Source organism: Mustela erminea, chromosome 5, assembly GCF_009829155.1.
Source record: "Mustela erminea isolate mMusErm1 chromosome 5, mMusErm1.Pri, whole genome shotgun sequence".
Taxonomy (NCBI): domain Eukaryota; kingdom Metazoa; phylum Chordata; class Mammalia; order Carnivora; family Mustelidae; genus Mustela; species Mustela erminea.
Genome location: NC_045618.1, coordinates 75111845 through 75124395, shown reverse-complemented (window position 1 = coordinate 75124395; position 12551 = coordinate 75111845). Strand labels below are relative to the sequence as shown.

General features: G+C 42.1%; 1 protein-coding gene across 1 annotated transcript; it reads right to left on the bottom strand.

Annotated features, from left to right (window-relative positions):
• Positions 1 to 3767: 3767 nt before the first annotated feature.
• On the bottom strand, positions 3768 to 11739 carry NGDN (neuroguidin). Its single transcript, XM_032343859.1, has 11 exons — positions 11697 to 11739; positions 11309 to 11368; positions 10622 to 10693; positions 6842 to 6979; positions 6504 to 6588; positions 6368 to 6420; positions 6001 to 6124; positions 5737 to 5905; positions 4599 to 4755; positions 4397 to 4454; positions 3768 to 3947 (listed from the first exon to the last, which is right to left on the bottom strand). Exons 1-11 carry the CDS (start codon positions 11715 to 11717, stop codon positions 3928 to 3930), a joined length of 957 nt encoding a protein of 318 aa, XP_032199750.1. The 5' UTR covers positions 11718 to 11739; the 3' UTR covers positions 3768 to 3927.
• Between the last annotated feature and the right edge of the window lie 812 nt (positions 11740 to 12551).

Below are 12551 nucleotides of genomic sequence, written 5' to 3'. Positions count from 1 at the left end.
CCATCAAATGTGCTTGTGTTCAGGGGGTGTTAGGGCCTCGGGACTAGGTGACTACTGCCACCTATTGACCCAAATTTGTTCAGGACAGACCTTTAATATACTTCTTACACAGCAAGGCTCTGTTATTTCAAGAGCATCAATAGCTTAAACATGCGAAGGCACGGCTCTTGGGGCTTCTCTGAGACCCTCTCAACAATGAGATCAAAGAAATACAAAAGCAAGCCTGGGCAGAGAGCCAGAGCAGTGATGCTTTTCTCCTTGCAGAGGCAGAAAGAGAGGCTGAGCACAAGAAATCAAAGAGCAAGTTTAAGTCTCCTCAAGGGTCTGTAAGCAAAGAATAGGGGACAGAGTTCCTCTCAAGGGTTGTTTAATCTTGTGCATCACAATATGAATAATGTTACCAGCAGAGGAGAAGGCAGTTCACTCATTCACATGCTTCCATCAAGTTGGCCAAATCCTTGGATAAATCTAAACATGGATCTGAGATTTACACACCTAAGAGACTGCAGGGAGGACGGGGATACTCAGAATTGTTGTTGACCCTCACTCAATCTGCTACCAATCAGAACTGGAGACTGAACAGATAAACTGGGCTCTGCAAAGTGGCAGATCTCCACCATGCAGCTCTATGGATTGGTTTAGCTATGTACTTTTCACCAACCCAAGGCAACCAACAAGATGGGAAAGCCAGCACTCTCCGTGGTACTGAAAATGGACACAATGAGATTTATCTCTTCCTTGTAAACAAAATATATTTTTTCTAATAAAAAAAAATATATCCATGAAGACTGCTGTGAACTCCTGACAGATACTTCCCCAAGCCTTCATAAAGCTAACAAAAACAGGCAAAACCAGGTCTTGGTCAAATCCTCCTTCATCCCTCAGATGGAAAAACTAAGGCAGAGAAAGACACTAAATTACTAGAGCAAGGCCAAGACTCTCTTTACCATTACAAAAACTGAACAGGGGCTCATACGCACTAATGACAGACATTACTTAGTGAACATTGGAAACGATCTGTTGCTAGCATTGCACTGAAGAAATCTGACATTTATGTGGTCTGAACAATCAAAGAACCGAATCTACGAGGAGGAATAAAGGATGAAGAAAAGCGAACAGCCATAAAGAAATCCTGAGATTCAAATTCTTAGTTCCCTTGTTCTATTTAACAGTAGTTTTCAAACTACATTCTATGGAGTTGAAAATTCTGGTTGGAACTACTCAGAAATCTTGGGGAAAGCAGGCTATGAGAACATAGGGCTCCAGCATCTTTCATCCTCACTTTAACTAAAGTAACTTCACTTACGCCTCTTTTACATATTGCAAATCCCAGTAAAACTTTGTCAGCAGTGTTGTCTAAATGGTATTTGATGATGACCTGGGGCAAATATTCTCAGAAATTATTTAACATTTTGTTGAAAACCTCCTTCAAGTAGTGCCTATTATCTAGAAAACCAGGGTAACAAGACATCCTGGGATTGAAGACTGGATTGAATTAATGTAAGATTCACAAAGGCAGGGGCTTTTGTTTGTTCAGTTCACTGGTGCACCACCAAGAGGGCAGAAGAGTATCTGGAACTTGTGGTTTCTTTGAAAGCAAGACCTTGAACAGAAATGGGGCTGTAGGGAAGTGGGAGCTAGAGGCTATAAATTACCTATCACTATTTTTAAAAAGGAAAAAAATAACCTGAAGATTTTCATGAGCCCCAAGACACTTGAGGGTCTCCACGCTGTTCTTTAAGCACAGCGGTCTAATTTGTTAGCCATGTAACCTTGGGCAAACGGTTTAAGTGTCTTAGTTTCCTCACTGTAAAATATTGGTGATATATAATTTCTAAGGGTTATGTGTAAAGTGCTTGGCTCAGTATATAACACAAAGGAAGATCTTAAAAAGAGAAAAAAAAGGGGCGCCTGGGTGGCTCAGTCGTTAAGCATCTGCCTTCAGCTCAGGTCATGATCCCAGGGTCCCGGATTCGAGTCCCGCCTCGGGCTCCCCACTCGGGGGGAGGCCTGCTTCTCCCTCTCCCACTCCCCCTGCCTGTATTCTCTCTCTCACTGTTTCTCTCCCTGTAAATAAAATCTTTTTAAAAAAAAAAAAAAAAGGGAAAAAGGATTAAAAAAAAAATACTCCTTTTCCTTGGCAGTGCTCATAACCCCAAAATTTTGATAAATTAGAAACAAATGCAACAGTTAGTTCTAAGAAGTAAATGTGGTGATCCTAACTAAAGCATTTTTTTTGTTTTTGTTTTAAAGATTTTGCAGGACAGGGGAAGCAGGCTCCCTGCCAAGCAGAGAGCCCGATTCGGGGCTTGATCCGAGGATCATGACCTGAACCGAAGGCAGAGTCTTTAACCCACTGAGCCACCCAGGTGTCCCCTAACTAAAACGTTTTTGAACTGAACCTCCTGTCCAGTTAGTTCAGCCAGAAAGGGAAAAGAATCTCTAAATCTGTTCTTGTGGCTCTTTACTTAGATTCATTGGAGCAAATATAAGTATGAAGGTCCTGGGCAGGTCAGGCTCCCTCAGATCTGCCAAGGACTAAAAGATCAAGGCCCCAGAAATAAGCCCATCCTAGAGGGAATCTCAGAGATTCAGTCTAACACATTCATTTCTCAGCTGAGGAAAGTTAAAGGCCAGGGATGTTAAGCGATCTGCCCAAGATCACAGAGTGAACAGAAGACAGTAATAGGTTGTCTCCTACTTTCTACCAGGCTACAGTTGACCAGAAACAGACCCCGCCCAGTTAGGCTGACCAGTGTAAATCCATATCCACAGGACTCAGAATCAACAAGGATTTAGTGATGTAATAACCTAATTATACCTTCTCCATGCCACCGCCCAGGAATGCAGACACAAAATTAGCTTTTCATGAAATCCCAAGCCCTTATAAATACTCCAGTGAATTTATTCTACAGATTCTTCAACTTCTGTCTCTTCCTGTTCCTCTTTTCACTTTCTGTATTATCCAAGGCCTGAACGATCTCCCACCAACAGAGGTCGTTCTGTGGACAGAATACAAGATCTCAGATATGTAACTCCTACCAATCCCTTGACTTAGGCTTTATTTCTATGGGATTCTCATTCTTTTGGTTTTCAAATTAGGAATATTCTGTCTGCCTATTTTTGGCACTCCTCTGTAAGCTCTTTGTAAAAGTACTGGCCTTTACTGACTGGTAAACTAGGGCCTTAGTTGAGGGAGGGTCAAAGGCTACAAAATATAAGACTATGCTGATTCTTCACACTCTTGTCTTCTCATTCACTCCGCTATTCTCTCCAGATTAATTCTTTAACTGACCAAAGATCAGCTCTATGTTTATACTATTTTAGAAAGAAAAGAAAAACAATCAAATGCGGAGAGAAGAGAAACTTGTGGACAAGGAAAGGTTCTACATAGCTTTTGCCAGAGTCAAGCACCAAAAGTTTCCTAAACCACTGATGCCATCTGGTGGCCAGCAAGATACAATAACAAAACAAAACCCACATATTTAAGATGACTTGAATTAAGTTATAACAAATCATACATGAAATTGGGGCAATGTGGGTTGGAAGAGTTGATTATACTACTCTAATCCCCCAATATTTTCTGTTAAATGACCAACTTACAGTCTGAGGAAAATATACTATCAAAGGAAACTGTATAGAGCCAAACTTCTCTCACTGCCCCCCCCAACAAAATTTCATTTTTCCTCTTTCCCTTTTACCACCCTCTCACCAAAAATACCCCACACCCAGTGAGTCCAGACATACAATACATGTGCAAAAGGGGCTTCAATTCATAAGTAAAATCAATTTTATTAATAAAGATCTTTCCATATGTCCAGAGCGAACAATGAATTTCAAGGAAAAAAAAAAAAAAAACCTACATACAGTGAAATTAGGAGTATCCCAGGAAGACAACAAATACAAGATAAACATGTACACCCACAATCACCGCCGCCTCCGAAAACCTGAAAGGAAGGGAAACCAAGAATGAGGCAAAGGACAGTTGGAAAAGCCGAGGGGACAAGAAAAAAAGAACACTTAGAGAGAAGGGCTCAGGAAGGGCGGGTCCCCTGGGCAGTACTCTCTGCATCTTCCCAGGACAAAAGACTATAAGTAGGAATGAAACTGAACCATGATAATGGTTCCTTCAAGTGGTACTACCACAGTTCTACTGAAGGAAGCCTGCATACAAACTGTGGGATCTTAGAGACAGAATCCAGAAATCTTGTTTGTGAATGATGCTGATTTTCAGCTTGACAAAGAATTAACGAAGCCCACCTCTGAAGAGTTGAATGCCCAGTCAGGAAGAGATACTAGAGGGATTGGTGAGACCTAGGAGGGCAAATCCGGAGAGCTGACATCCCAATCTGTACTGCCCACCCTGCACTTCACCAAGTCCTAGCCATTAACTGACCTTTTTTCTTCCGACCTTTCTTTGGTATCTTCTTCCGCTTCTTAACAGGATTCTGATCCTGGAGACAGATGGAGAAGTGAAGGAATGGTGGTGTACGTTCAAGGGTTAGCATCCCTTCCTGCATTCCACATGGTAATGAGCCCCACATCCACCTGGCTGAAATCCAGAAGGCTATCTCCCACCACTGTACCCACAACCTCACCTCATCAAGATGAGGGGCTCCTCCTGTCAAAGCACTGATGTCACTGAAGTGTGTGAGGGAATGGAGTTGTGAGCTCATGACATTTGCCCGTTTCCGCCGTCCTTTCTCACGTTTACTGACACTTAAACGCACCATCATGCTCTCCTCATAGTTAATCCTGACGCAGAAACAGTTTACAACATGTTTAGTCCATACACACAGAAAGCTGCAGCCAAAAACCTGGGACCAGGTATTTACTCACCCCCTGCTCATATAGTTCTCAAGAAATTTCACAGCAAGTCAATGGAGTATTTAAGAGCAAACCAGATGTCTAGTATCGTGCTTCTTCAATGAAATGTTCTTTATGCTAGAACTTCCCTCTTCCCTAGAAATGAACTCACAGTCCATCCACAAGAATACTTAAGCTATTATACTAGAAACCTCTTCTACTTGACCTTCACAAACAGGATTCCCTACATGGGCCCCTTCACTCAAATCTATCAACAGAGATTGCTGCCAAGGCAAAATTGGTGAGTCTGTATTCGTAATACAGTTGCTTTTTTGCTTTTCTTCCCTGAACTTATCACTCCCAATGCCATTTTAGAAATCTGACTTCATTGCCTTCTGAACAAAAATGAGAACTGTGATAGCAAAATACAGAATTTCTAAGCCCCATAGAGTGGACGAACTGCACATATTCCTCTTCCTATAGCATCTGTTCAGCCTAAACAGTTGGGAAGAAAAAAACATTCTTTCTCTATTCTGTACTTAACCCCCCTCATTCTTAGAAACCATCAGCCTGGGGTGTGCCTGTGTGGCTCAGCTGTTAAGCATCTGCCTTTGGCTCAGGTCATGATCCTGGGAACCTGGGATCAAGCCCCGCATCGGGCTCCCTGCTCAGCAGGAATCCTGCTTCTCCCTCTCCCACTCCCCCTGTTTGTGTTCCCTCTCTCACAGTCTCTCTGTGAAATAAATAAATAAAATCTTTTAAAAAGGAAAAGAAAAGAAAAGAAATGAAACGAAACAAAACCATCAGTCTTTCACTCCACTTTCTCTACAATGTGAGTTCCCTTGGTACCAGACTTAATCGCATTCATCCAAAACATAAGGACAGCTTTCTATGATGTAGAAAACAATTTCCAACTGCAAGGACTCAGACCTGTGTTGATCCTCTTGACTTTGGCGAGTAACATGAGGATGCCGAGCATCACGGATTTCCTCTGGAGCATCTGAGTACTGCTCCTTCAGTTCACGAATGACAGAGCTGCTCAATGCCCGTTTTTTGGCCCGTTCTAGACGTTTCTTTTCCCTCTCAGCTTCTGTTTCATCTATGAAATAAAAATCAGCAAGGGTTATCCCAGAACAGAGAAAAGGGAAAGAGAAACGCAATTTATGCTGAGGAGGCAGCAGTCACAGTTCATACCATAATGTACTGGAACCAAGCGTGGTGGAACATATTTCTTAACCGTTCCTTTTGCAGATTTCTTCCCTGAAGCTGCAGATTGGCCTTCTTCAGCTTCATCTTCTTCCTCATCCTCAGAGCTCAACTACAAAAGAACAAAATGCCCATAAACTTAGGAAACGTTAGACAATAAGAAAAACCAAAGCTAGAGTAGCCTGGGGAGGTGGGAATATAAACAAAAGTAAGAAAAGAAAACATCATACTCTAAATTCTAAGGCACAAGATGGGAGTCAACAGTAGTAAGAGAATCCCAGGAGATCTGGGATCACCACGAGGCTCATTCAGGCTTAAGAGTCCTCAGAAAAACTGGGATAATCCAACTCCCTACCTTGCTCATCATATTGCTGGGATGAGGCTTAAAACGGAGTGGGTCATTCTCACCTGAAATAAAAAACCCAAAATATTTTCTAAGATTTAGAAATTTATGACAGTCCCCACATAACCTCATAGCTTCTGCCACTTACTGAGGCTGCCTGTCACCGCAGTCTTGACTAGTTTGTCAATTTGATACTTCAGTTTTTGGTCCAAGGGACGAAGCTTTTCCAAAACCTATAACGTGATTAAGTAGGATTACATTCCCTTCCCAAAATTAAACATACATCAGAGTCTCTCTATATATTAAGTGGCCAGATAAGGAACCCGAAATATTGACAAACTAGAACAAATGAATGAGAAAACAAGTTTTTTCATTTGGTTCCTCACTTAATCATGGAAACACCCACTTAAATGAGAGCTATTGTGTGACAGTCCTAGAGTTCAGGCTGTGGAAACCTAGAACACTAAGATGCCAAGTGCATCATACCGTGCGAATCTCCACCAGTCTCAAAACTGCAGGATGTCCCTGAAGAGACCCTCCTGAGGCTTTGTCCAGGATGAGATGGGTCAAATCCATAAGGTACATGAGCAGTAGCTGGTCTTTTACTTCCAAGAGGCTGAGACCCTGAGGTGAAAAACAGAGTAAGAGATGCAAATTCATTTTTAGCTAGAAAATCAGAAGGAAGGCATAGGTTAAACAGGATAATTTTTTCCAAGTTCAAGTTTTTCCCAATCAGTTCCTGTAAGGTATCTGGAGTAGTCTTAAGGAGGTGACTCTACCTTAAATGGCCCCAGCAACAACTATGCTAACATGACAAAGACAAACTTGAAAGAATTACTGGAAGACAGTAAGAACAGAAAAATCAATAAAGCAGCCCCCAAAATAACAATGACATGGTTTCTCAACCTCAGAGCCACTGACATTTGGGAAGAGGCAATTTTTTGTTTGGGAAGGCTGTCTGGGCCCTGCAGGATGTTGAGTAGCATCCTTGGCCTCTACCCTTCAGGAGCCCTCTGAATTTTGATAATCAAACTGTCTCCATACAGTGCTGAATCTTAAGTTAATTTAATGAAAAGAATTATTCATTTTAACCCCATACAATGGAATTATGCAATATAGTTAAAAACAATAATCTACATATATAGACTTAACTGGACTTAATTCCATGTCAGCACACTTTCTGCACTATAATATGCTTCCAATTAAGGCAGGTTAAGTATGAGGCACACATTTTATTTTACCTTTTTTTTTTTTTTTTAACTTTACTCATTTATTAGAGAGAGAGACACACACACACAAAGAGAAAATACGTGCACGCGAGGAAGGGGAGAGGGAGACTGGAGTCAGATACAGGGCTCGATTCCAGGACCCTGGGATCATGACCTGAGCTGAAGTCAGATACTGAACTGACTGAGCCACCCAGGTGCCTCCACACATTTTATATACAGAGAAAAATCTGTGGAAGATAACATGCTATTAACAACGGCTACCCCTGGGGATGGAGATGAGGAAAAGGAAGAAATGGAGTGTGCACACTGTGAAAGCATTTTCCCATCAAGCATTTACCACTTTTACAATAAAAGAAATTTCCAAACATATACCCCAGAAGTTATCTCAGATTATGATTACACTGTTTAAAAATTTTCCTTTTGTGGTTTTATGCATCTTCCAAACTTTCTAAAATTAAAACACATGTTATATTTACAGTCATAAAATCAAGCAAACATTATAGGTGTTTTTCTTTTACATATGAGAAAGTAACACATGAGCAGACTTAAGTTAAAAAAAAAAAAAAAATTTGTGATGACATAAAATGGAACTGTAAAAGTCCACAGCCCTGGGAAGACTATTTCAGAGAGACTACATATTCTACCTATGACTACAAAGTATTAGGAGTAGAGCTGGGATTCAAACTCAGCCTAACATCTAAGCTCTAGGTATCTTTAAACCAACATGCAAAGCTCTTGAGATCAGCACTAGTGTGATAACAGGAGGAGGAGCAAAGATTTTAAAGACAAACAAAATGAGTTTAAGTTCTGAATCAGGCATTTGGTAGTCAAATAGGTATGTCACTTAACCCTATGACCCCAGTCTCCTCATTTATAACACATACAGTATTTCCTTCCCAAAAAAATAATTATGAGGCTTAAATATAATAAAAAAGAGGAAAGCACTCTGTAACCTGTAAAGCGCCTCATAAGGTTTTGGTCCTGAGAGGTAAGTTACTAAGTATCTGTTCAATGAGTAAATATATAGTGATTTAATATAAGTTTTTTTTTTTCTGGGGTTTTTTTGGTAATGTGTCATGTGATCTTCTGACTGAGCCAGCCAGGTGCCGCTCTAGTGAGTGATCTAATAAATACGCTGGCAGTGCAGAACTAGCCAAGAATTTGAGAAGCAGGTTCTTCTGATGAGCTTGGACATTCTAAAGTTCAAACTGAGTGACAAGCATATAGAAAAAACAACAAAAAGAAAACACAAAGATGAAAAAATAAAAATAGCTAAAAACAAAACTGCATGATGAGAAAGAAAAGGCAAAAACGGAATATATTAAAAATTCCATTAGCTGTAGGGGTGCATGGCTGGCTCAGTCAATGGAGCATGCAACTCTTGATCTCAGAGTTGTGAGTTCAAGCCCCATGCTGGGTGCAGAGATTACTTAAGAATAAAATCTTTAGGGGCACCTGGGTGGCTCAGTTGGTTAAGCGTCTGCCTTTGGCTCAGGTCATGATCCCAGAGTCCTGAGATCCAGGCTGAATGAAGCTCCCCACTTAGTGGGGAGTCTGCTTCTCCCTCTCCCCTCCACTTGTGTACTCGCTCTCAAATAAATAATCTTGGGGAAAAAAAAAGAATAAAATCTTTAATTGATCTCAGCTCAGGTCTTGATCTCAGGGTCACGAGTCCAAGCCCCACTTTGTGTTCCAACTCCACTGGGTGTGGCACCTACTTAAGGGAAAAATAAATCCTTCAATGTCTCTTACTAATAAGCTACCATAGAGATTCCATACTTTTGTTGACCTATAGAATTTTTTGCTCAAATAATACCTTAGAACAAAAACTCAATATATAAAACAGGTAATACCACAGTTTTCCAGTTCAAGCAGGTATGAATGACCCAGAGCCCTCCTTCTATACTACTTCACATCCAATGATCCTTAAAAAGGTTCTACAAGACCTTAATTTGAAAACTACCATATTTCAATTTTTTAAAAAAGATTTTATTTATTTGAGAGAGAGTGCGCAGAAGGGGGAGAAGCAGACTCCCTGCTGAGCAGGGAGCCCGAAGCAATGCAGGACTTGATCCCAGATCCCCAGAATCATGACCTGAGCCAAAGGCAGACACTTAACCAACTGAGCCACATAAGCGCCCTACCATATTTCAATTTGAATATGCACACCATTTCCGTATTTTAACATCTCTGAAGTCAGGATGTATCTTTTAATCAATGATATCTTAATGCTAAATTATAGATTAACAGACAGCATTTTAAGTATACAAAATAAGTGGTATGTTCCCAGTGAATGGCATCTTAGATTAGAGGAAATAACAGTAGTAAATCCTCAGATGGCCTACAAAGTTCTTCACAGAGCGACTACTTTTCTTTTCTTTTTTTATTATTTTTATTTATATAGAATGTATTATTTGCCCCAGAGAGTGACTACTTTTCTAGTGTTATTTCCTACTCCCCGTCCCATCCCCCAACACACTGTATAGCCAACCACATTAAAGGACCTCCTTCCCCAGGATATCACCATGCTTTCAGGTCTCTGTGCCTTTGTACATGCTGTTTCTTTCTGTTCCCTGGACTCTTATTTATTCTTCATAATCCATCTTTTCTGAGAAGCCTTCCCTCACTTCCTCTGCTCTCTGGCACTGTGAAGTGACTGCTCTTGCTCAAACATATTGCTCTTATCTGTCTTCTCCACTAGACTTCAGCACGGAAACTGGATCTTACTCATCTTCCAAGCTCTAACACTTAGGACACATAAGACACTCAATAAACCTATGATAAAAGAACTGTGGAAAACAAGACAGAGGATATTAGGTCTTCAAATATGTCTTTTTTTTTTTTAAAGATTTTATTTATTTAGAGAGACAGAGAGAGGGAATACAAGCAGGGGGAGTGGGTGGGGAGAAGCAGGCTTCCCTCTGAGCAGAGAGCCTGATGTGGGGCTCGATCCCAGGATGTTGGGATTATGACCTGAGCCAAATGCAGACGCTTAGCGACTGAGCCACCCAGTTTCCCCTCTTCAAATATGTCTTACCTTCTCTGTAGGATAGGCTCTAGCTTGAACTTTTTTTGTCAGAGCTTGTATTTGTGCAGTTACAGCCATCACCTGAAATCAGTTCAAATAAAACAGCTGAGGAGAATACACCTAAGTCATCTCTGTGACCTATGAAGGGCATAAACTAAACAATGACGCCTAAAAATCATCAGCAACATTACCTGAAATGTAGCACTACTTTCTTTTCAGTTCTGGGAAAGTATAGCAGAGATGGTTTTTGATACTTCATCAAAAAGTGCAAAAAACTTTCCACCTTTTCTTAAAGCTACAGAAACCATCGTACCAAACCATGGGGGAAGGGATGGGAACTGGGCCAGTGGTGGGGGGAAGGGTGCTGTACCTTTATCGGTACTGGATGAACTTTCAACCAGTACACCTAGGTACCCTAAGGGCAAATCATACCACTTTTCCCAGCACTAGTTTCCTTAGCTATATAATAGAAAAGAAAATCATTCAGACGACTTCTTTTTGGAGTTTTCTGTATTGCTTTGGATGCAGAAATTACTTTAAATTCTAGTCTGAAAAGGTTTTCATTAAGTCACTTGGCTCTCAAAGTATTTGCTATCATTCAATACATGCCTTCAAACGACCACAGTTTGGAGGTGAAGCACACAAAACCAAAGCCAATTTTTCACTAACCCGTCCCAAAGGGGTGGTATGACTCACCTGCTCCTGAAGGTTCTTCAAAAGTGTGACAGCACCTGGCAGGTCTGACTCCAGCACCACCTGTGAGAGGGAGAGAGAAAATAAAAGCCCTTCTTTCCTCGGGATTATGAGAAGATTTGGAGGGGTGGAAAACACTCTCCTTCAGACACCCCATTCTTCCGACTTTCCCACTCCAGTACACATGCAGACTTGCTTCAAAGCCGGCCAATCCTCCACATTTCTAAGAGAAGCGGTAGCTTCACCTCCGTCACCCTACTCCTCCTCTCGCCCCGCTGTGCCAAGCAGGCTGCTTCCTTTCATCACTCCCTTCCTTCGCGCCAATAACTTGCCCAGGGCAGCTGAGGGTGTAGGAAAATCCCACAATAGCAACGCGAGGAAGCAAACTCACTGGACTACCCGGCGCCGCCATCTTCACAAAGCCTGCCTCTTCCGGGGCGGTACTTTCTGAGCTAACATTGGGCGATAGACTTGATAGACAACAGCCGCTTGGAAATCTAAGCCAATAGGAATAGTGATATCTCACTTCCGCCCCGAACAGGATGTGCGGGATTGGAGCCACATCCAGCCAATAGAATGGAAGAACTGACTATCTTCGTCAGATTTAGGGTGCGATCTAATGACGTAAAAATGCTCGTGGAAATGGACGCGTGATTAGCCGATTGTATAGAATTTTTGGAGCTAAACCAATATAAAACTAGCCAAGTGACTGATAGACAATTAGAAAGGCCCAATGGCAAAAAGACGTTTGCAGAGCCGACTGAGAACGTATTGGCTTCCCGGATGCCGCCGTACCCAGTCTTTTTCATTACTCTGCCTTGCGTGGCCACAACTGACCGCTAGGTGGCAGTCCTCGGCTTCTCTCTGGGGTGGCTGGGTTACGGATCCGCGGTAGCATGCCGCTGCTCCAATGCAGGTCGCGCGAGATTCCTCACAGACCGCGCGAGATCCTTCACAGACCGCAAGGGCCCTGGATCGACTTTGTGTCAGTAGACTTGTGTGACACTGGAGAGGTCACTCGGTCTCTGAGCCTTGGCCAGAGAAGCCCCGAGGTAGATTACAAACGGACGCCCAGGACATCCACTCTCACCTCCTCGTGGTGTGCGGAGGAGACCCTGTGCCACTCCCATGTGCCACTCCCAACACTCCTCACCCCTACCCGTTTGGGGACGTGAAAGTGCGTTTTACAAAGGAGGAAGCCAGTTAAGATTTATGTGACATGCCCCTATCACACAGGTCCACAGCA